Source organism: Hemiscyllium ocellatum, chromosome 15 (assembly GCF_020745735.1).
Source record: "Hemiscyllium ocellatum isolate sHemOce1 chromosome 15, sHemOce1.pat.X.cur, whole genome shotgun sequence".
NCBI classification, from domain to species: domain Eukaryota; kingdom Metazoa; phylum Chordata; class Chondrichthyes; order Orectolobiformes; family Hemiscylliidae; genus Hemiscyllium; species Hemiscyllium ocellatum.
The window spans coordinates 49,459,617-49,485,283 of NC_083415.1; the positions used below are offsets into that span (position 1 = coordinate 49,459,617).

General features: G+C 40.7%; 1 protein-coding gene across 3 annotated transcripts in view; it reads left to right on the forward strand.

Moving 5' to 3' along the window:
• rbbp8l (retinoblastoma binding protein 8-like) overlaps positions 1-25,667 on the forward strand; it is a 127,025-nt gene that overhangs the window by 83,299 nt on the left and 18,059 nt on the right. For all 3 annotated transcript variants that reach the window (XM_060836106.1, XM_060836105.1, XM_060836107.1), the window contains one exon: positions 15,701-15,830. In XM_060836106.1, the coding sequence (XP_060692089.1) occupies positions 15,701-15,830 (130 nt within the window). The remainder of the gene's footprint in view (positions 1-15,700; positions 15,831-25,667) is intronic.

Genomic DNA, 25,667 nt, shown 5'->3' on the forward strand with positions numbered 1-25,667 from the left:
GGACGAGTCGCAAATGGTGCTGAAAATTGTGCAATCATCAGTGAACATCTCCACTCCTGACCTTGTGATGGAGGGAAGGTCATTGTTGAAGCAGCTGAAGATGGTTCGGACTAGGACACCACCCTGAGGAACTCCTGCAGAGATGTCTTGTAGCTGAAATGACTGACAATCACAGCCATCTTCCATGTGCCAAGTATGACTCCAACCAGAGGTGAGTTTGGCCCCGATACCCTCTGATTCCAGTTTGTTAGGGTCCTTGATGCCACATTCCATCAATAGATGGAATAGCCAGAACATAAAAACATGACGGTTGGAGGAAGAGCGCCTCATCTTCTGCCTGGGAACCCTCCAACCACATGGAATGAACTCAGATTTCTCCAGTTTCCTCATTTCCCCTCCCCCCACCTTGTCTCAGTCGATTCCCTCGAACTCAGCACCGCCCTCCTAACCTGCAATCTTCTTCCTGACCTCTCCGCCCCCACCCCACTCCGGCCTATCACCCTCACCTTGACCTCCTTCCACCTATCACATCTCCATCGCCCCTCTCCCAAGTCCCTCCTCCCTATCTTTTATCTTAGCCTGCTGGACACACTTTCCTCATTCCTGATGAAGGGCTCTGGCCCAAAACGTCGAATTTCCTGTTCCTTGGATGCTGCCTGACCTGCTGTGTTTTAACCAGCAACACATTTTCAGCTGCTTGATACTATCATTGATGACACCTTCCATCACTTTACTGATGATCAAGAATAGACGGATGGAGAAATAATTGGTCGGGTTGGATTTGTTCTGCTTTTGTTTACAGGACATATCTGTGCTAATTTCCACAATTTTGGGTAAGTGCCTGTGTTGTAACTGTACTGGAACAGCAAGTTGTGGAGCACAAGTCTTCAGTACTATTGCCTGAAGATTGTCAGGGCCCAAAGCCGTTGCAGTATCCAGCGCCTCCAACCATTTCTTGATATCACGTGCAGTGAATAAATTGGCTGAAGACTGGCATATGTGATGGTGGGCATCACTGAAGGAAGCCAAAATGGATCACCCACTCAGCACTTCTACAAATGCTTCAGCCTCATCTTTTGCACTGATGTGTTGTGCTCTTCCATCATTGTGGTTGAGGATATTTGTAAAGCCTCCTCCTCCTCCTGTGAGTTGTTTAATTGTCCACAGCCATTCATGACCAGGTGTGGTAGTCACTCAAAGGGCAGCAGTGCATCATTCTCCAATCGGGCAGAATGGAAGACTGCAGTGGGTCTTCTTCCAAGTGCAGCTTTTGCACTTTGTGATATTACTGTTAAGGTCATGCTTATTTTGAGTAAGACACCCAGCAAGATGAGGAACAAGGACTGAGGCAAGTGCTTTTTAAGGTCAAGGGATCCAGGAGTTAAAGGATGACTAACAGAAGACAAGAGTGAGGATTGCCAGAAGAAAGGATTGGATTTTACTATCCATGGCCAGCCCTCTGCCCTGTATCCTGTCCCTCAAATGTACAAACTAGTGCCAATCAAGAGAGCACCCTTTGTTCTCCAACCTCCCCGTGTCCCCACCCAACCTCCACAACTGGCAGCTGGTTTGCACTGGTTCAACTATTTTTGTTTCTGCCGGGAACTGAGATAATTGCAGCCCAAGCAGAAATCGGTTCTGAACTAATCATTCAAATTTATAAGCCATCTGGGTAGAATTTGAATGCATGTTTCTGGATTATTAAGTTTTGAGCCCTGACAACATTCCAGCACTATTACTTAAGAGACTTGTGATCTAGAATTAGCCATCCCCCTAACCAAGCTGCTCCAGTGCAGTAACAAGTCTGGCATCAATCTGGCAATGTGGAAAACTGGCACAATATGTTCTGTACATGAAAAGAAAGACAAATTCAAACTGATCAATTACCTCTTTCTCAGTCTGCTCTTGATCATCAGCAAAGTGATGGAGGGCATCACCAATAGTGCTATCAAACAGTACTTACTGAACAATGAACTGTTCAGTGACACCAAGTTTGAGTTCTATTAAGTCCACTCAGCTCTTTACAAACCTTGTCATTAGACCATGTCATTACAGCCTTGACCCAGGTTAAAAAACTGATGTTGGAGGGAAGTAAGAATTACTGCCTTTGGCATCAAGGCAGTAATTGATCAATTATTGAAGATCCCTAGAAAAATTGGTGTCAATGTGAATCAGAGGAAGGTCTCCACTGGTTGGAGTAATTCTTAGAACAAAGGAAGGTGATTGTGGTTGTTGGAGGTCAATCATCCAGCCAGGGAATATCTCTGTAGACATTCCTCAGGGTAGAGTTCTAGATCAAATTTTGTTAAATTGCTTCATCAATGACTTCCTATCCATCATAAGGTCAAAAATGGAGATGTTCACTGATGATTGAACATTGTGCAACATCATTCACGACTGCTGAGATACTGAATCAAACCAGGTCCAAATACAGTAATATCTGGATGACATTCAGGCTTTAGCTGACAAGTGACACGTAACATTCACACCACACAATTGTCAGACAACAACCATCTCCAGAATCAGAGAATATAACTGTCACCCCTTGATTTTCAGTGTCACTGCCATTTCTGAATCTCACACTGCCAACATCCTAGAGGTTACCATTGACCAGCCATAGAATACTATATCTACAAAAGCAGTTCAAAACGGCATGTAATTCAACTCCTGACTCCCCAAAGCCTGCCCACCATTAACAACACTCAAGTCAGGACAATGATTGATACTCTCTGCTTGCTAGGATGGGTGCAGCTCCAACAGCATACAAAAAAGGTAAAACTAAACAGTACAGAGTAATCCATTTGATAAGCATTAAACTGTGGTGAAACCTTGAGTCGGCTTGTATTTAGATGTGAAATTGGATATCCAGATATCAATATTTTGGCAAATAGGAATTTCTGCCTTGCTTGCTACTTATTTTTAATGACAAGACTGTAACAGAGATGAGACTCCATAAGTAAACAGTTCAATGCATCAGTATTGCAAAGATGATAGTGATTCATCCTGATGGTTAATAAATGCCCAAAGTGTATTTTTAACATAAACAATTACTTTTCTTTACTCCTGCTACTCATTCACTGCACTCACTTTAACACAAAATGCCATGGAGGCTTTTGTCTCCAAAATCAGTTACACCCCAGGGTTATTTCTACCATGTTACTAATATGTGTGTCACCTACATGTCCTTGTCCCTGTAAACAACTCAGCAAAAACTTGCACCGGTTCTAGAACTTTATTGAAATGTTAACCTTTATCTCAGAATGTTTGGAATTCAAAAGTGAGGAAAAGGATGGTTGCAGGGAACCTTGATCAGACCCTACTTCAAATACACTAAAATTATCTTGGGTTTTGGAGGGGATACAACTCAAGTTTACTGCTATAATGCCAGGGTGTTTAAACAATTAAATTATTGGCTCAAGTTGTGTAAACTTTGTACAGTGATAGTAATGTGAAGGAAAATTTAATAGGGGTATTTCAAGAAAGGATTTGAAAGGGTCAACACAGAGACAACACTGATGTGGAATCCAGAAAGAGGAACTATCGTTTTCAATTCTTACGCACTCCACATAACAAAAAGTAAATAGTTAATTTCCAACAAAGCTACTTTTTCCCTTTACCAATCAATCATCTTTTGAGTATCCCTACGACCTTTCATCACCACTTTCATCTCTTGACTCTCACCCTGCCCTTCAGTGATAACATGTACAGATTCAGGTTCAGCAATGTGACTGCATTGATTTCTCTTTAACTCTGTCTATCCAAGTCCCTTTTTCTTAAATGGCTCATCTGACATTGACGATTTTATGACTAACAAATGAATCACGAAAACCAAAGCCACATTTATCCACCTTCAGCACTAATTGTTTCTCTGTCTCTTATTCATTGGTAACAACTGCACTAAATTGATCTTTTGAATTTTAATTATCCTGGTTATCTTGTGCTGAATGGAAAATTCCACTGGGACATGCATCATTTACTTTCACATTTATATTACTTGCTCCCACTGCAATGTCAGTCACAATGTAGTTGCAAATGCCTTTCTCACATAATCCTTCCCCTTTCTCTGAACCTTTTCAATAGCTGTCATCTGCATTCTATTCTATTAGCCTGACATCCTTATACAAGATATGATTTGTCTGGCTAGCATGCAAGACAATATTTATTATTGTATCTCAGTACATGTGACAACAATAAATCAGATCAAACCTTAGATTCCAATGCTCAAACTCTGTTGTATGTAAGGGCAGCATCATGGGCCCTCCCTGGTGGCATGGGCCCATTTAATTGGGAGAATAGGATGCAGGGATTGTCGAACCTTCCCACCACCAATGTACTTAAATCTGAAATGGGAAGATCCATGGACAGCAATTCCACCACAGCCCAACTAGCAATTAGGATTAATTCCCACTTAAAGATCTCTTCTTACCACCATTGCAATCAACCTAGGGGATAATTGGAGAATCTCAAAGCAAAATATTGTGTCACTGTGATTGTGTCCCTAGCTCTCAGCTAGGAGGCCCTGATTCAAGTCCTACTTGCTCCAGAGATGTATAATAACTTCTCTGAACAGGTTGTTTTGAAAATAGCTACACGACAAGCAATCTTGATGTTTTGGATGCAGGCTCTGCCGGGAGCCACCTACCCTGTCTTTGTTGCCAACCCCACTTTTCTAAGATGCCTTTCAGTGACCACTCATCTCTGACCTGGGATCCTTGGCCTCAGGTGGGTGTCCTGCCAGCAACAACTACAGATGCCAAGTGGTGCTTGTTTTGGACCAGGCCAGACCCCATCTAAATATTTTAAGCAGAAAGCCCATACCTTAACTTTGCTAGTTGTTTTCAGCAGGTGTGAAGTGGATATTCCAGGAGTGATGCAGCTGGCCCAACCACTCAGTTCTAAACACAACAGAATTTATTTATACACAAAAGAAAACTGAACTTAGAATAGCATAACTATTTGAAAACCCAATCGACTCTATCACAACACATTGATGCTGTTCCAAATACAGGTGCACAATCCTTTATCCGAAATGCTCAGGATCAGTTGGTTTTCAGAATTCAGAATTTTTCAAATTTCAGGATAAGTGGCAGTTTGATGGTGAAATGTTTAAAAATCTTCCTGAAGAATAGACCTACTGTGAGTAAAATGGGCCTTGAAACAAAATTGAAGCCTGCCAGTGCTGGGCCATGCACCCACACGTCACATCTAAATGACACGCATCGAATGGATGTGGACTTGGGTTAACTGTTTGCACGCCAAACAACCTTGTTAATGAGAAAAAAACTTCACAAAAAAGCCTGTGGACTTTGGAGCTTTTCGGATTTCGGGATTTCAGATAAAGAGTTGTCTACGTGTACTTCCAACAGTCCCTATAAACATCTCCTTGGCAAAACGGTAAAATCAGACACAAGTTCTTACAGGAAAGGGAGATGGCAGAGAGATTTAGCATAGAACCTCCTTCCACTGTAGCTGATACTAGGGATTCTCCAGCTTAAACTGACCAGCAACTCCTGAATAACCAGACTGCTAAAACGAAAACAATCCAGAGAAAAGATGAGCTGGGAGAACTGGCCACTCCCCTTTTATTGTACAAGTGTTTTTTTTTCAAACTTAAATGCCTCTTTAAGTAGATAAATCCAGACATCTTGGAACCTATGACTTTACAACCCCTGTGGATTATGATTAGTGTATGTGATTGTCTCAGAGAAATTACTAGTAACATATAGATTGAAATGTTGTAATGCCAACACCAAGCTCAAAGTCTCCATCTCAACTGTCAAATATTTCTGCTGAGGAATATTTAATTTCCTGGAGAAATACCCATAGGTCTTTCTGTCTTCTCTTCGTCTTCCTGTAAAAGCACCGCACCGATACCCACATCACTTGCTTTGATAACTACCTTGACTGGCTTTGCATATTTTGGTGTGGCTAATACTGGGGCAGTGGCTAACACAGCCTTCAGGCTGTCAGATGCCTTCTGATGGTCCATTGTCATTGAAATGCTGTGCTTTTCTTTAGTAATTCAGGGAGTGGAATGGCCACAATGTTAAAATGTTTCACAAATTTCCAGTAAAATCCACTCAATCCCAGGAATCATTTTAGTGATGGTATGGGAAACTCCCAAATTACCTTTGTTTTTGTATTCATTGGGGCCATTTGTCCATGTCCAATGACATGACCCAGGAAGGTGACTTTGGTTTTAGCAAATTCAATTTTAGCCAGATTTATCACCAAGCCTGCCTCCCAAAGTCGATCGAACAATTCTGATAAATGTTGCAAATGTTCCTTCCACATGTGACTGAAAATCACCAGGTTATAAATATAAACCACATCACTGGGTAATCTGGAAATGATGTTATTGGTTAGTCTCTGAAATGTGGCTGACAAGTTTTTCATATCAAGTGACATGACTTTAAACTGATATAGTCCATTCAGCTTTGCGAAAGCCGAGAGTGCCTTTGGTCTTTCAGACAAAGATACCTGCCAGTATCCTCTAAGCAAGTCCAACTTAGAAGTTGCTTGTCCCACTTTTTCAACACAGTCATCCAAATGTGTAATCAGATATGCATCAGTCTTTGTAACTGCATTGGTTTTGTGATAGTCCACATGTAACTGTTAGCTATCATCTGGTTTTGGTACCATTACTATGGGAGAGCTCCAGTCACTGTAACCTACTTTGATTCTGTTATCTTGGAGTATGCGTTCAATCTCCTTTTAAATCTGTGCCAACTTTAGAAGGTTATGTCTACAAGGATTATGCTTAATCGAAACAGCATGTCCTAAATCTACACGATGCCTAATTAGATTAGTACTTTCCAGTTTATTTCTACATATTTCCCTATGCGAAAACAGTAACTCTTTCAGGTCGTTTTGATTTTTCTCTGGAAGGTAACTCAATGATTTATCCCAATTTTTGACAACTTCCTCATTGTCCAATTTAATTTGAGGAATGTCCAATTCAGAATCCTCTGAATTTGGATCTTCCCTCTGTGTTGTAACCAATAACACAGTTTCCTTTTGCTTTCCTTCCCTGTCAAAATACCGTTTGGGCATATTGACATGATAGGCTGTGTGAGATTTTTTTCAGTCTGGAGTCCTTAACAAATAATTCACCTCACTCAGTCCCCTTTTGACTTGATAAGGTCCACTGAATATTGCTTTTAAAGGTTCATCTATCACTAGAAGTAACGCTAACTTATCTCCGATAACAAAATTGCGAGTTTTTAATTTCTTGTCTGCTTCCTTTTCATTGTATGCTGTGATACTTTTAAATGCTGTCTAGCCAACTCCCCCATTCTATTTAAGCATTCCCTAAAATCTGACACATAGTCCAAACATGTGGTCTCTGACTTACCAATGTCTCCTTAATCAATTTTGGTTCGCTCAATTTATGCCCAAAAACTAATTCAAATGGATTAAATTTGGTCGATACATTTTGTGAATCTCTGATCGCAAAAAGTACAAATGAAATTCAGCTATCCTCATCATCTGGATAGTCTTGACTATCAGCCCTCAACATGGTCTTTAATATCTGATGCCACCTTTTTAGCGCTCCCTGTGATTCTGGATGGTATGCACTTCCTCCTTGACCAACTTCCAACCAGGTTGTATAGTCCAATGCATCTTTTTAGCCCCCACTGTGCTTTCTGTTACCTCTCAACAAAATTCACTGGTTTATTCTGTTTGCCTACATCTAGCTTCCCAGTGCCTTTTCTAACCCACCAACACTGCGATTTCACATGGCCTACTTTATTGCAGTGAAAACACCGGAGCTTTTTAATTTCTCTTTCCCCTTCATGGGTTTCCTTTTTATCCTGTGGTAAGTTATAATCTCCACCTCATAATCTCCACCTAGATCTACCTTTCCCTCACCACGTGAGATTTTCTCTTTTCTCCAATTTTTATCCCTCACAGATTGAAATTGATGTTGGAAACCAAACTTTCATTTATGGACCAACTCATAATCATCAGCTATTTCAGCTGCTAATCTTGCCATTTTAACTCCCTGCTCTTCCACATGAGTTCTCATTACCTCAGGAAGTGAATTTTTGAATTCTTGTCTTAGCTGCAACTTAAGTTCAAATTCTCTCTCTCTTCTTTCTTATTTTCTCTTTCTCTCTCTCTCTCTCTCTCTCTCCTCTGTCTCTTTCTATCTCTTTTTTTCATTTCCTTTGCTCAGGCTTTCCTCTCCTTTTCTTTAATAATTTTCTTTCCCTTTCTTTGTCTTCTAACATGGCTCTATTTTCTCTTTCTTTATCTTCTAACTCCTGTTGCCTCACTTGCAATTTAAACTCTTCTAACACCACTTCTCTGTTTCTCTGATGTACCCAAGCAGTTGACCAACTCCATTACAATTTCAGCTTTGCTTTTGTCCCTGGTTAAACCCAATTCTAACCTATTTACTAATTCTAAAAGTATATCATTCCACTGTCCTTCTAAACTTTTTGGCAAATTTGGGAAGCATCTTCAAACCCCAGGACCTCTTGTGAAATTTAAGAGCCATTTCCAAATTTCCTAATGGTTCTTCATTAGAATGTTGAGCTATTTCAGTAATAACCACATTTTTTTTGGAGACACCCTCAATTTCAGTTCCTGGTTGCCAATTCCACCAGCTTTGTCTATTCATCTTTTGTAAAACTCTCAAAGTCACTTCTTCTACCCCCAGAAAATTCTTATTGCAGTGTCCCAAGCACTGTTCAAACCAACCAAAATCAACACCCAGAACAAAGGAAACTAACATCTACAACTCACTGTCTAGGAGTCCAACAACACTAATTCCAAATTGGAACTTAGAACAAATCTTGCAGACACCCCAATCTGTTATGGACCAGATGCCCTCAAAACATTTCAAGTAGGAAGCCCAGACTCTAACTATTCTAGTTGTTTTAAGCAGGGGTAATGTTGATACTCCAGGAGCGATGCAGCTGGCCCAACCACTCAGTTCTAAACAAAACAGTATTTATTTATACACGAACAAAAGAAACCCGAATTTCGAATAACATAGCTATTTAAAAACCCAATCAACTCTATCGCAACTTAATGATGCTGTTCCAAATACTGACCATAAACACCCCCTTGGCAACAAGGTAAACTCAGTTACAAGTTCTTACAGGAGTGAGAGATGGCAGAGAGATTTAGCAAGGAACATCCTTCCACTGTAGCTGTCTCATTAGATTCTGTAGCTTAAACTCAGCAGCAGCACCTGAACAGCCAGACTGCTAAACACCAAACAATACCAGAGAAAAGCTGAGTTGGGACAAGTGGCCACTCCCTTTTCATTGTACAAGTGTTTTTATTAAAACTGATAAGCTTCTTCAAATAGATAAACCCAGACATCTCCGACCCCATGATTTTATGACCCCTCTGAAAGAAAAGCCAAGGACAACATAACCTTGTTAAAGGAGCAGCATCATCACAAGCTACTGAATACAAAGAGATGTCAGTTTCCAAATTGCTAACAGCACTTGGCTGGTTAAATTTCAGATCTCAAGTCCTTGATCCTGAGGGTGGTCCACCACTGGCCTGTTAAGTGTACAAGTGATACATGAAACGGACCTCCCCTAAAAAAAGGTGATCTTGCCTCTGGCCAATTCTCCAGCCAACGGGTGAGATGACTGCCACTTCCACAAGATTCTGCCCCATGTTCCACCTGTCCCTCAATTCATTCCTTCATGTGTGGTTTAGACAAGGGCAGACCCTTGTCTGGATGTGTGCTGATGTTTCTTTTTCTTGGCTGTTTTTGTCAGTAATTGTTCACTATCACCAAACAGTGTCAATGAAAGGATAAGGAAGCAGATTCTGCATCAATCTCAGCTGGAGTGGGAATCCAGTCCATGCAGGTAGCTCTATTCTGAGTCACACACTAACTGCACAGTTTGCATTATTCTGAGTCACACTAGCCATCCAGCTAACTGAGGTAACCAGCCCACATTATCTAGCCCATTAAGTTCAAAATTATTTTTTATTTGTTATAATTTCTTCCATGGGCTTTCCCGACCCATCTCTCTTCAATCTTGGACAGCCATATACCATCTTCTGAATATTCAATTCCTCCAACTCTAATCCACTTTGTCTTCCTATTTTCTTCACATCTAGTTTTCAGATACAGTACTTTAGTCTTTGGGTAACCCTTCCTTTACCTTCATCTTTACAATCACCTCAGGCTTTTTTCTGAGCTTTTGATCACGTCTACCAAACCCTCCCTTCTTGGCTTGTTATCTCTTTTCTCCACTCTCATTTATGTTTCTTATGATTAAAGATGATATATAACAGCACTTGTTGCTGTATAACTCAATACCACTCTCAACATATTTGCATCGCAATACGCAGGATGGTTAAGAAGGCATTTAGAACGCTAGCCTTCATTGCTCAAACCTTTAAGTATATGAGTTGGAAAGACATTTTGAGGTTGTACAGGACATTATTGACACCTTTCCCAGAGTACTGTGTGCAGTTCTAGTTGTCCTGTTATAAGGAGAATACTATTAAACCGGAGAAAAGATTTACCAGGATGTTGCGAGGAATGAAGGTTTTGAGTTATAAAAATAGGCTGGGGCGTTTTTCACTGGAGCATAAGAGGTTGAGGGATGACTTTCTGGAGGTTTATAAAATCATGTGGGGCAAAGATGAGGTGAATAGCCTAATCTTAAGGCTATTCTTTAGGGTGGGGAGTTCAAAAGCCAGGGGGCATATGTTTTAAGGTGAGACGAGAAAGATTTAAAAAGGACAGGACTGTTTTGCACAGACTGTGTTTAGTAAGTGGACTGAACTGCCAGACAAAGTGATGGATGCATATACAGTTACAACGTTTAACAGACGTGGATAAGCAGATGAATAAGAAAGGTTTGGAGGATTGTGGGCCAATCACAGGCAGCTAGTTTGGGAACATGGTCAGCTTGGACAAGTTGGACCAAAGGGTCCGTTTCCATGCTGTGTGGTTCTATGAGTCTCTATCAATATGTGGACATATCATTGGTGAAAGATCCACCTTGATCATTATTAAACAGTAAACTGCTGTAGCATTGTTCATGAAGTAAAAAGTAACCTGGAGTAATTGAGAATACACACAGCTAAGTCTGTGTCCAACAGCTACTCACATACAATAGAAATAAATATGTTTGCTATCCAACCTGGATTAAGAAATTCTATATTCTGTTTTATAATAAATAAAAATTTAAATGATGTGTCATATTATAACATAGGTTATAATATACCAGGCAATAAATAAATATGTACAACTAAATATGTGATAAATATATCTAATTACATAGATATGAAAAAGTACCTAAAATTATAAATTAATATATAAAATTGTTAAATATGAAGTTAATTAATCTTTTTCACTTCAAAAATATCCTTGCATTATACAATCCTCATTCTATATTATATATTCACATTTTCTTTCTCTCATGCATATGGTTGTTGTTGATAATTATTTCTGAGTTGTTTTGTTCACTGATGTTGCTGATGCACTATAAATAAATATAAATTAAAGGTTTATACAAATCAACTTAACAGATTTCTATTCCATCAATTCCCCTGTTTACAAGTCATCAGTCTTATCAGGCCAGTATTGTAGAGCTGCAAATAACTTTAGGTAAGCAACCTGATTACTGTCCTTTAGCATTTCCATATGAAAAAAAGAGAAATAAAATCATCAAAAAATAATAATAGTTTGAGTCATAGAGTCGTACAGCATGGAAACATGCTGTCTCAACTCATCTGCGGTGATCAGACATCCCAATCTGACCTAGTTCCATTTGCCAGCATTTGGCCCATATCCCTCTAAACCTTTCTTATTCATATACCCATCCAGGTGCCTTTTAAATGTTTCAATTGTGCTAGCCTCCACCACCTACTCTCACAGCTTCTTCCATAACCACACCACCTCTCTGCATAGAAAAGTCACCCCTCAGGTCTTTTTTAAATCCTTCACATCTCACTTCAAACCAATGTCCTTTAGTTTTGGATTCCCCCCCCACCCTAGGAAAAAGACCTTGCCTATCCGCCCTATCCATGTCCCTCATGATTTTGTAAACTTTTATGAGATCAGCCTCAGCCTCCAACGCTCCAGGGAAAACAGCCCCAGCCTATTCAATGTCTTCCTAAAGCTCAAAGCCTCCAGTCCTGGCAACATCCTTAAGTCTTTTCTGCAATTTCTCAAGCTTAAGAACATCCGTCCAATGGAAAGCTGACTAGAACAGTATTCCACAAGTGGCCTCACCAATGTACTGTGCTGTGTGACAATAGTATGACTTTAAGAAATGTATTTTGTCCTGGTTTGTTTTATGAAGAGAAGTTTGCTCCAAAGCCAATAAACTACACAGTTTGTGAGGCCTTGGGGACTTTTAAAAGTTGGAACAATAGAAGCAGCCTGAATGTATGGAGTCAAACTCCCACAGAAACAGGATTTCTTTTTAAAGTTTTACCTTTCAGTAACAAAAGTTGGGGTTCTCCTCCTGCTGCTAAAATTACATGTGAGACAATGTATTTTATTCAATTTGCCTTTGCCAAGGGTGTGCTTATGGGATGTTATTATATTCAAAAGTTATTTAGTAGTAGTTGTGTAAATATATATAATAATATATTATTTTGTTAGGTATTTTTATAGCGTTACAGTGAAGCCAATTATTTTAATTTTATGTGATCTGTATTTTAATTATAGTGTCTAAATAAAGTGTGTTTGTTTCAATCCTGGAAGTTGACTGACCAAATTATATCCAGAACACAACGCCTTACATTTACCTTCGAAATAAGAAAAAGTTAAGGTCTAGACTATCTTCTTTATATATTTTGAGGGGGTTTGGTCTGGTCCATAACAACTGCTGCAACATGACGTCCCAACTCTTATATTCAATGTTATGAAACGAAGGCAAGCATGCCAAATGCTTTCTTCACCATTCTGTCTACCTGTGACTCCACTTTCAAGGAACGATGAACCTTCACCCCTAGGTCTCTTTGTTTGGAAACACTCCCCAGGAGCTTATCTTAAGTGTATAGGTCCTGCCTTGGTTTGCCTTCCTAAAATGCAGCACCTCACATTTATCTAAATTAAACTCCATCTGCCACTTCTCAGTCCATTGGCCCAACTGATAATGATACCATTTTCCTTGAGGTAACCTTCTTCACTGTCCACTACACCTCCAATTTTGGGGTAATCTGCAAACTTACTAACTGGACCTCCTATGTTCACATCCAATTCATTTATATAAATGGCGAAAAGCAGTGGATCCAGCACCAAACATTGTGGCACACCATTGTTCACAGGCCTCCAATTTGAAAAACAACCCTTCACCACCACCCTCTGTCTTCTACCTTTGAGCCAGTTCTGTATCCAAATGGCTAGTTCTCTCTGTATTCCATGTGATTTAACCAGGCTACCATGAGGAACCTTGTCGAACACCTTACTGAAGTCCATATAGATCACGTCCACTGCTCTGCCATCATTAATCCCCTTTGTTTCTTCTTCAAAAAACTCAATCAGTTTCATGAGACATGATTTCACATGCACAAAACCATGTTGACTATCCCTAATCAGGTCTTGTCTTTCCAAATGTGCCCCAGGATTTCCTCCAAAAACTTGCCCGCCATTGATGTCAGGCTCACTGGTCTATAGCTCCCTAGCTTTACCTTACCATCTTTCTTAAATAGTGACAACATGTTAGCCGACCTCCAGCCTTCTGGCATCTCACCCATGGCTATCGATGATACAAATATCTCAGCAAGGGGCCCAGCGATCACTTCCCTACCTTTCCACTGATTCTAAGGTACACTTGATCAGGTCCTGGGGATTTATCCAGTATCTCTTCCACTGTAATATGGATATTTTTCAAGATGTCACCATTTATTTCCCTGCATTCTACATCTTCCATGTCATTCTCCACAGTAAACACTGATGCAAAATACTCCTTTAATACCACCCCCAACTCCTGTCATTCCATACATAGGCTGCCTTGTTGATCTTTGAGGGGCCCTATTCTTTCCCAGTTACCCTTTTGTCCTGAATGTGTTTAGCGATTCTCCTTTGCCAAAGCCAACTCATGTCCCCTTTTTGCCCTCCTGATTTCCTCTTAAGCATATTACTACTGCTTTTATATATTGCTAAGGATTCACTCAATCTCTGCTATCTATACCTGACACATGCTTCCTTTTTCTTAACCAAGACCTCAATTTCTCCAGTCATCCAGCATTCCCTACATCTACCAGCCTTTCCTTTCACCCTAACAGGAACATGTTGTCTCTGGACTCTCATTATCTCATTTTTGAAGGCTTCTCATCTTCCAGCCACCTTTTACCAGCAAACATCTGCTCCCAATTAGCTTTTTAAAGTTCTTGCCTAATACTGTCAAAATTGGCCTTTCTCCAATTTAGAACTTCAACTTTTAGATCTGGTCTATCCTTTTCTATCACTATTTTAAACCGAGTAGAATTATGGTCACTGCCCCCAAAGTGCTCCCCCACTGACACCTCAATCACCTGCCCTGCCTTATTTTCCAAGAGTAGGTCAAGTTTCGCACCTTCTCTAGTAGGTGCATTCACATACTGAATCAGGAAATTTTCTTGTACACATCGAACAAATTTCTCTCCATCTAAACCCTGAACACAATGGCTGTCCCAGTCCATGTTTGAAAAGTTAAAATCCTCTACCATAACCATCCTATTATCCTTACAGATAAGTGAAATCTCCTCCCAAATTTGTTTCTCAATTTCCCTCTGACTATGACGGGGTCTATAACACAATCTCAAAAAGGCAATCATCTCTTTCTTATTTCTCAGTTCCATCCAAGTAATTTCCCTGGACATATTCCCATGAATATCCTCCATAAACATAACCGAAATGCTATCCCTATTCAAGAACACCACTCCTCCTCCTCTCTTTCTGAACTTCCTATAACACTTGTCCTGGAACATTAAGCTGCTAGTCCTCTCCATCCCTGAGCCACGTTTCTGTAATTGCTATGATATCTCAGTCCAGTGTTCCTAACCATGCCCTGACTTCATCTGCCTTCCCTGTTAGGCCTCTTGCATTGAAATAAATGTTTAATTCATCAGCCCAGCTCATTCTCTGCTTTATTTCTGCCTGCCCTGACTGTTTGGCTTACTTCTATTCCCAACTGTACCAGTCTCAAATTGATCTCTTTCCTTACTATCACCCTGGGTCCCTGCTAGTTTAAATCATTCCAAGCAGCTCCTGGGGATTTATCTTCCTTTATGCATTTTAAGACATCCAGCACCTCCTCTTCTATAATGTGAATTCTATTCAAGACATCACCATTTCTCTAAGTTCCCCAGTTTCCACGTCCTTCTCCACCATAAATACTGACATAAATATTCATTTGGTATCTCACCCGTCTCTTGTGGTTCTACTTATAGATAGCCTTGTTGATCTTTAAGGATCCCTTTTCTCTCCCAGTAACTCTTTTGCCTTTAATATATTTATAGAATCTCTTTAGATTCTTCTTAATGCTATTTGCCAAAGCCATTTAATTGGATAACTGACAAAGGCAATGCATGCAGAATAAGAAGAGTCAAAATCAAAGTGTCCGCATAGATGTTCATGTCCATCATGAAGATTGAAACTTTCCTTTTCCTTGCCATTTCTTCATTATTGAATTGAATGCCAGAATAATAAGTTAAAAACATAAGATATCACCACCCTAACTCTCTGCATGTAATTACTTGTTTACTTGTTTACTTGTAGCTGCATATAAGAGAGGAAGAAGAATTAAAAGATGCAAACCAACACCATCAGCCTCCACACATGTCTCAGAAAGCAGTGTAGAAATCACAGGAAACAGAACATCCAGCGACCCAGAGTTAGTTCCAGGAAGGTAAGAGTTCAGTGGCAATTGTCCTAATTAGCTATAACGTAATAAATAATCTTGATTCCATGCTTGACATCATATAAAATACTGCTGCAAATGTGTTGCTGGTCAAAGCACAGCAGGTTAGGCAGCATCTCAGGAATAGAGAATTCGACGTTTCGAGCATAAGCCCTTCATCAGGAATAAGAGAGAGAGAGCCAAGCAGGCTGAGATAAAAGGTAGGGAGGAGGGACTAGGGGGAGGGGCGATGGAGGTGGGATAGGTGGAAGGAGGTCAAGGTGAGGGTGATAGGCCGGAGTGGGGTGGGGGCGGAGAGGTCAGGAAGAGGATTGCAGGTTAGGAGGGCGGTGCTGAGTTGAGGGAACCGACTGAGACAAGGTGGGGGGAGGGGAAATGAGGAAGCTGGAGAAATCTGAATTCATACCTTGTGGTTGGAGGGTTCCCAGGCGGAAGATGAGGCGCTCCTCCTCCAGCCGTCGTGTAGTTGTGTTCTGCCGGTGGAGGAGTCCAAGGACCTGCATGTCCTCGGTGGAGTGGGAGGGGGAGTTAAAGTGTTGAGCCACGGGGTGATTGGGTTGGTTGGTTCGGGCGGCCCAGAGGTGTTCTCTGAAGCGTTCCGCAAGTAAGCGGCCTGTCTCACCAATATAGAGGAGGCCACATCGGGTGCATATAAAATAAAACACATGCAAAGCTATATCACAATACGACAATTCAGCAAAGTTTTCTGTTCACATGTTGACCAAAGGAACGCTTGGACTAAGCACGAGTAATTATTACCTCTACCACAACACATTCACTTTTTTATCCTTAAATTTAATCAGCAATCTTTTGGATACCTCACCTGGGACAGCATGCAGAACAAACTGCTGCCTTCTCATACACCAATTTCAGCGCTCAGAGAGTTCTCACCAAAATTTGTAAGCACCAGCAGGGTTACCAGAATTTATACTCAGCAAGGAGATCAAGCTGAAATGGTTATAATCAGCACGGTATGATTATACTCTACAACCATACCAGCTTGACCTCCTTGTTGAGTATAATCATACCTTGCTGATTACAACCATATCGGCTTGATCTCCTTGTTATCAGCAAGGTATGGTTATACTCAACAAGGAGGTCAAGCTGGTATGGTGCATTGGTCAAGGCAAGTAACCGGTTTTGTTAAGGAGAAGCAAGCAGCTCTGGCCCAGGTGACCACACAGCATCCACCTTATTTTGGGAAATTCAGTTGGACAGTGATATTGATCAAATGTATATTGATTCTACATATAAATACACAAATTAAGAGCAGGATTAGGTCATTCAGCTGCTCAAGCCTGCTCCGCCAATCAATATCATTATGACTGATCTATTGTAACCTCAAATCCACATTTTTGCCTACCCTGATAACTTTACAACCCTCTGTTGAACAAGAATCTATCCACCTCTGCCTTAAGATGGATAGGAGGAGGAGAAAACAAAATAAGAATATTCAAGGATTTTGCGTCCACAATTTTTTTGGAAGACAGTTTCAAAGACTCATGACCCAAAAAAAAGTCACCTAATCTCTGATTTAAATGGGCAAGCCCCTGAATTTTGAACAGTGACTGCTAATTCTAGATTTTCTTCCCTAAAAAGAGACATCCATTCCATAGCCACCCAGTCAACACCCTTTATATTCTTCAATCATGTTGCCTCTTGCTCTTCTAAATTCCAATGGTTACAAGCCTAGCCAGCCAAACCTTTCCTGGTATTACCTGTTATTACAGGTATTAGTCCTGTAAGCCTTCTTCTTTCCTCCACTAATATATTGACAGGCTTCCTTAAATAAAGTGACCAAAAAAAGTACACAGCACTCCAGATGTATTCTCATCAATACCCTGTGTAATTGATGTGGAGGTGCTGATGTTGGACTGGGATAGACAAATTTAAAATTGGTTGGACTATAACCTGATGTTGTGTGATTTTTAATTATGTAATTGAAGTATCATCTGTGTTGTTTTGTATTTAATTCCCTGTATGACAAATGATAACATTCCATTAGTATTCCTTATTTTTTTTGTACATGAATGCTAACCTTTTGTGATTCATGCACAAGGACATTCAGATCTTTAGTAACTCAGAGCTCAGCCATTTCTCAAGATTTAGGTAATATGCTTCTCTTTTTAATATTCCATCCAAAATGGAAAGTTTCAAAATTTGCCCACTTATTTATATTATATTTTCTGTGATTTGGAGGTGCTGGTGTTGGACTGGGGTGTACAAAGTTAAAAATCACACAACACCAGGTTAAAGTCCAACAGGTTTATTTGGAAGCACTAGCTTTCGGAGTGCTGTGCTCCTTCATCCACCTGATGAACGAGCAGTGCTCCAAAAGCTAGTGCTTCCAAATAAGTCTGTTGGACTATTCCTGGTGTTGTGATTTTTAGCTTTCTATTTTCTGTAGCTTGTTTGTGAGTTCTTCGCACCTCACTTTCTTATCTATCTTTGTGTCATCAGCAAATTTGGCAACTATACCTTTCATCCCTTCATCTAAGTTGTTTATTTAAGTTGTAAACTGTTGAATTTCCAGCACTGATCACTATGACACACGACTCTTTACAGCTTGCCAACCTGGAAAAGACTGCACCTGCTCTCTGCTTTGTGGTAGCTATACAAAATTCTATCCATGCAAATACGCTACTTCCATACTATGTGTTTCTATTTTCTGCATAATATGTCTCCTTATCAAATGCATCCACTCATCCTCCTTTATCCACGGCATATGTTACCTCCGTAAATAGCTCTCATAGATTGGTTAAACATGATTTCCTTTTCACAAAACCGTGTTGACAGTGTCTGATTACTTTAAACTTGTCCAAGTGCCTTGTTCATTCCTGATGAAGGACTTTTGCCCGAAATGTCGATTTCCCTGCTCCTCAGATGCTGCCTGACCTGCTGTGCTTTTCCAGCACCACTCGAATCTAGATTCTGACTTCCAGCATCTGCAGTCCTCACTTTTGCCTAATCTTTTTCAAAACAGTTTCTAAACTTTTCCCTCTGACAAATGTTAGTCTATTGTTAGTTTCTTGCTTCTGTCTCCCTCTCTTTTGAAGAAAGGAATTATGTTCTCTAACTTGCAATCTAATGGGATTGTCCCCAAATCCAGGGAGCTTTGAAAATTAAACCAATACATCAATGATCTCATGAGCTATTTCTTCTAAGGTTACTCAGTAGAGACTACAGATCAAAGCTCAGAATTTTCTGTATCTATGTGACTCGATCTCACAAGGCATATTGAGTTGAGGAAATTTCTGATTTTGTTTTCTTCTCTTTCATACTCAGGACGTGGGTAGTATTTGACAAGGCAGTTATGACTCCATCACATTGGTGTTTAGGGCTCGGTTAATATTTGTAAACAGAGGGTTAGCAATTATTGTGTTGTTTAAGTATATTATTAATAATGTCCCCTTTAGTTAAACCCAATCATTGTTTCTGCTGGGCAGGGTGTGGTTGACCCAACAAAGTTCACCATCTTCTTATTTCTGAATTTCTTTCTGTGCTATTAATAGAAAATCCTTGTTATACTGGTTGTATTATAACAGATAGTGTCAGTGAATATGCTAAGGTGTGTTTAGTTAAATGGTACAGCATTTCTGACTGGGGTAAAAAAACAACATTTTACTTTATTCTTTTCTGTTGGGAATGGATCAAATATGGGGTGGCCCAATGGCTCAGTGGTTAGCACGGCTGCCTCACAGTGCCAGAGATCCAAGTTCAATTCCACTCTCAAGCAACTGTCTGTGTGAAGTTTGCATGTTCTCCCTGTGTCTGTTTGGGTGTCCTCCAGGTGCTCTGGTTTCCTCCCACAGTCCAAAGATGTGCAGGTTAGGTGGGTTAGCCATGTTAAATTGCCCATAGTGTCCAGGGATGTGCAGGCTAGTTGGATTGGGAAATGCAGGAATAAGGTAGGGGGTGGGTCTGGTTGGGAGGCTCTTCGGATGGTCAGTGTGGATTCAATGGGCTGTATGGCATACTTCCACACTGTAGGGATTCAAGATCTGACACTATATGTGAAGTAAAACTTTATTCTCCTGAATGTGAAAACATAAGTCTGGATTTTGTCAACAATCACACAATGTGTCACTCTTAATATTCTAACCAGAACTGAGTGCCACTGCTGCTTTCTCTATTTTTGCCTTTTCCCATGCAATTAGAAGTAAAATTCAAGATGCCAATGACATGCATGTGAAACAGGTATTGCAGTGGCTGGGGATGCTTCTTCATCAGTAAAACTCCTCATTGGTTGAGAATGCCTCTTCGAGGGATGATCTATTAAAACATATCCTGGTCAAACAGAAAGGCTCTGGATCACTGCTATAACTTCCCTGTCCAACTCCATTTCCATTAACATAGGACTTGAGGGCACGGGCTTTTCTCAAAGTTAAATATCACTTGTAAATATTACATGTTGCATTGCTTTCACAGTATTCATGTATGAATCATCATTATTCAACTAGTTTAGTCAGAGAACCAAACATACTGGCAAGTCGGCATCTGTGAAGAAAAATTAGAGTTAACACTTCGGGTCTGGTGACACTTCCTCTTCACAGATGTTGCCAGACCCGCTGAGCTTTTCCAGCAACTTCTGTTTTTGTTCCTTATTTACAGCATCCATAGTTCTTTTGTTTTTTATCCTGGCAAGTCAGATGGTTGGCATGCATTGACCCTGCAAGGGAGTGGGGACATTTTGTTTATTGTGAAAGAAGCAGGTTGTGTTTTTGCATTTGTTCACTATTGAACCTTTGTATTAGTGTCCAGGGTTGTTCTCAACATCTTGTGGAATACAGCTGAACTTGCAGGCTCTATTGGTCCTACATTCAATGCAATGTAAAGGACATTTTCCCAATTGCCCAATGCAATTTCATTCTTCACAGACAAAACTTTTAGGAAGGTTGTACTCCTCAGTTGCAGGCTTGTTGGCGGCTAATTAGAGCTATCCATGAATGGTAGGTACTCCCACAGTGGAAGCAAGTGAAGGTGGCACTGGTGGGGACAACTAAGTCTATCATTCTCCTCCTTTTCTCTTTAATGCTGCCTTTTCTCTCAATCTGAAAGGTATCCGTAGCCTTCCCAATGTAGCAATTCCAAGCATCATGATCTACACCAACACTTGCTACCAACAATGGTGGATGTGGCACACAGAGAGTGACTTCTTCAGGGAGTGCTTGAAAGATTTAAATACAGTCTCTGTTACATTTACCAGTAGACTGCTCTTGAGCAGGTGACTGTTGTCTCTCTGGGCACCCAATCCACTTGTTTAGGTTAGAGTAGTGCTGGAAAAGCACAGCAGGTCAGGCAGCATCCGAGGAGCAGGAAAGTCGACATTTCGGGCAAAAGCCCTTCATCAGGAATTGCAAGGATACTTATCCAGCATCATTCTGATCTAAACTCTGGTTTCCAGTGTCTGCAGTCCTCACTTTTGCCTATCCAATCGACTTGGCATTGTAAGAGAACGGTATCACTACTGGTGATGCTGGTTGTTTCCAGGATTTCAATGTCTGTGATGCAGTCTTGCCAGCGCATCTTGAGGATGTTTCAGCGGTAGTGCTGGGACAGGAGTGGATCATGATTCATGGCTCCGTGCTATACAGAAAAGAACTACAGCATTGCATACATTGAAATGAAATAAAGAACTTCAGCTACTAGAAACCCAAAAGAAAAACAGAAATTGCTGAAGGAACTCAGCAGATCTGGCAGCATCTGTGGAGAGAGAAACACAGTTGATATTTAGGGTCCAGTGACCCTTCTTCACAACTGTTAGTAACTTGGAAAAGATGGAGAGGAAGTAAAGGATAGGTGGAGATGGAGCCCAGAGGGAGAGAAAGACAGTTAGGCAAACAAAGAGACAATAATAGCAAGTCAGAGAGAGAGAAATTGTGGTGGTTGTGCTGAAAGTAGCCCATGTCATGACAGGGCCTGGGATGTGGGGTTGAATAAGGAAGAAGGTGTTCAGGCCTGAGAAGTGTTGAACTCAATACTGAGAAGTCCAGAAGGCTACAGGGTCCTCAGGTGGAAAATGAGGTGCTGTTCTTGTGCTGAGCTTCCCTGGAGCAGGCCCAGGACAGAGATGTTGGCCAGTGTTCGCCGTGGTGTATTGAAGTGGCAGGCAACTGGAAGCTGGGGTCATTTTTGCAGATAGAAGGTAGGTTTTCTACAAAGTGGTAGACAATCGTGGGAGTGTGGGGGTGATTGACCTGGAAGATGTGTCTGGAGCCTTGGATGGTGAGGGGGGTGGTGGAAGTAAATGGGCACATGTTACCCCCTCTGTAATTGCAGGGGAAGTTGCTGTGGGAGTATGGGGGTTATTGGGGATGAAGTAGGAACAGATCAGGGTATACCAGAGGGAAGAGTCCCTGCGGTCAGCTGACAAGGGTTCCAGGAGTACATGCCACCTTTTACTACCTGCTGCTATTTCTGAAGAAGGGTCACCAGGCCTGAAATATTGACTCTGCTTTCTCTCCACTGTTGCTACCAGATCTGCTGAGTTTCTCCAACAATTGCTGCTGTTGTTCACATTGAGTTTGATCTGCACTCGGAGGCTGTAGCTGCTGCATATTCATTTGTGCAGTCTACCGAACACACTGCTTGCTTTTGAAAGTCTTTTGTCCACTTCCTTGTCCATGGTGGCACCAAATAAGGAGACATTCCCCAAAATGGCTTGACCGCTTGCAGTTCGGGTCTTGCAATGACATTACTTGCTTGTCTTCATTGTTCTTGGGGTGCAGGACTCCGCTTTGCTTTAAAATGAGTTTGAGAGTAAAGAGTTGTAGCTCTGTGGAAAAACATGTTGTTATCCATTGTGGGTCTGAGTGACTGAAGGCCAGAGGAGTGTATCATCAATGAAAATAAGTCAAAAGAGGAGTTTTTATTCTGCCTGTGTGTGCCTGTTTGAAATGCTGTGGGGGAACTCAAAGCCCTGTTAGGACTTTGTCAGTCAACACCCTGAGATAAAGTGTTATGGACTAGGCCAGACCCCCTCAAAATATTTCAAAAAAGTAGTCCAGACCCTAACTTTGCTAGTTGTTTAGAGCAGGTGAAGCATGGATATTCCAGGGGAGGTGCAGCTGGTCAAACCACTTAGATTTAAACAAAACAGAATTTATTGACAAGGTAACCGAATGAACCACGAACAAAAGAGAACAGAATACCAAACAATGTAGCCTATCCGAAAGCCCAACAGAATATCCCAACTTAATCATGCTGTTCCCAATACTTGCGATAATCCCCATAAACACTCCTTGGCACAAAAGGTAAAATCAAACTCAGGGTCTTACAGGAGAGATGTCAGATAGAGAGAGGATCATCATGGACCTGCTTCTTTGGGCCCAGCAGCTTCAAACACTGCCTGACTGCTTTCAGTGAATAGCCAGACTGCTAAAAACCAAATCAAACCAGAGAAATGCTGAGCTGGGAGAACTGGCCACTCCCCTTTCATTATACAAGTTTTACTTTTAAATTTGAAAGCCTTTTGCCTGAGGCAGCATCTGTTAGCTATTATCAAACTGGCCCAAAACCCCATCCGAGCCCAGACTTTTCAGAACCTGTATATTTACAACCTCCTGAGAAAAAAAACAAGGACAACATAACCTTGTTTAAGGAGCAGCATCATCACACCTTCCCCTTCAAAAATGAACCATCAATATCGAAAGATGGCTTCATTTTAAAATCCTTTAATCTTAAACTGTTAGTATCCTATAACACACACATTCATTACATTGACTATAAACATGCAAACATGCACAATGACATTCTGTTCCAGTCTGTTTGACCCCTGCCACTAGAACACCTGTTTCTCATTCAAGTCTCGACAATGCACCGTGTCCTGCCACATGCACAATTTTCACATTGAATGGCTGTAACAACAAGCTCTATCTCAACAGTCCAGCATTTTTGTCCTTAAATTTCTCCACAAACTTCAATAGATTATGATCAGTGTATATGATGGTCTCAGAGAAATTACTAGTAATTTATAGATTGAAATGTTGTAACGCCAACACCAAGCTCAAAGCCTCCTTATTAATCATCAAATATTTCTGCTGATGAATGTTCAATTTCCTGGAGAAATGCCTGACAGGTCTTTTTATCTTCTCATCATCTTCCTGTAAGAGCACAGCACCAATACACACATCACTTGCATCAATAGCATCCGGAATGGCTTTGCATAATTAGGTGTGGCTAATACCAGGCCAGTGGTTAACACAGCTTTCAGGCTGTGAAATGCCTTCTGTCCACTGAAACGTCTTGCCTTTCTTTAGCAATTCAGTGACTGGAGCAACCACACTGCTAAGATTTGGTACAAATTTTCAATAAAATCCATCCAGTGGGACCAATTGTCTGTGTCCAATAACATGGCCCAGGAAGGTGACTTGGGCTTTGGAAAATTCACGTTTAGCCAGGTTTACCACCAAGCCTGCCTTAAAAATCACCAGGTCATCAATATATACCATGCAGTTGGGTAATCTGGCAATCACCTTATTGGTTAGTCTCTGAAATGTGGCTGGTGCATTTTTCATACCAAACGGCATGACTTTAAACTGATATAGTCCATTCAATGTTACGAAAGATGAAATTGCCTTCTCTCTTTCTGACAAATATACCTGCGAGTATCTTCTGAACAAGTCCAACTTAGAAAAATGAGTTGCTCGTCCCACTATTTTTTATAAAATATTTTTATTAAGAAAAAATAGATTTTAAAATATTACAACAAATACAAAACAATGCAATTCAAAACAGTACAAAAATAATACAAACCTAAACCCAAATAATAAAAAAAATTCCCCAACCCACCCTCCTACACGAATGTATAAACATATATAGAGAAGTATAAAATTTTTAAAAAACCTAAACTAGTTATTTAACTAAATACATCAATACCTAACAACAAACAAATAAATAGTAATAACTCAGCCCAGCCAAACAAAACACTCATACATTCACAGTTCCTCCTCCCTGGATATTGGACTCGTGAAACACAATCGTTACGGCTATATAAAAGCCCTTGTTAGTGTGGCAGATAAATCTGTGTCTAGGTATTTCCAAAAGGGTTGCCATGTCTTGTAAAAATTCTCAGTTTTGTGGTGTACCATATTTGTGAGAAAATCCAGGGGAATATGCTCCATAACAATCTTCCGCCAACCCGACAGGCCTGGGGGTTTTTCGGATATCCAACCTAGCAAGATATTCTTCCTTGCACAGAACATAAGAAAATTGAAAAGTTTTTTTCTTATGCACATCTGCAGGAAATACAATGGGTAGGCCCAAAAGGAGCGAAATAGGGTCCTTCTCCACCCTACACCTAAACTCCTCTCCATTGCACCCACCACAGCGCTCCGATATGTTTGAAGCCTGTCACAAGACCAAAGACAATGGGTAAGAGTACCCATACAGGCCTTGCACTTGGGACATGCTGAAGATACCCCTGGTTTAAATTTTGACAAACGGTCTGGGGCTAAGTGGACCCTGTGGAGAATTTTCAACTGTAAAGCATGGGTCCTATTGCAAATTGATATCTTCCTTGCATTCTCCCAAATATCCTCCCATGCCTCTGAAGAAACTTCAACGCCCAGCTCTCTTTCCCACACCTTGCAGAGTCAATCAGACTCATCTGAGGTGGCACCCCCCATTTGGTGATATAAAGTACTGACAGAGAGTGTACTCTTAGCCCTTAGTACCCCTCTTTCTATGTCACATTTGTAGGGATCAGTCAAAACTGTGGTCTTTTTTTGAATAAAATCCCTAACTTGAAAAAAATGAAAGAGGTCTCTGTTAGATGACTCGTACTTCGTACTAACTGATCGAAGGACATCATTACATCTCCCTCCA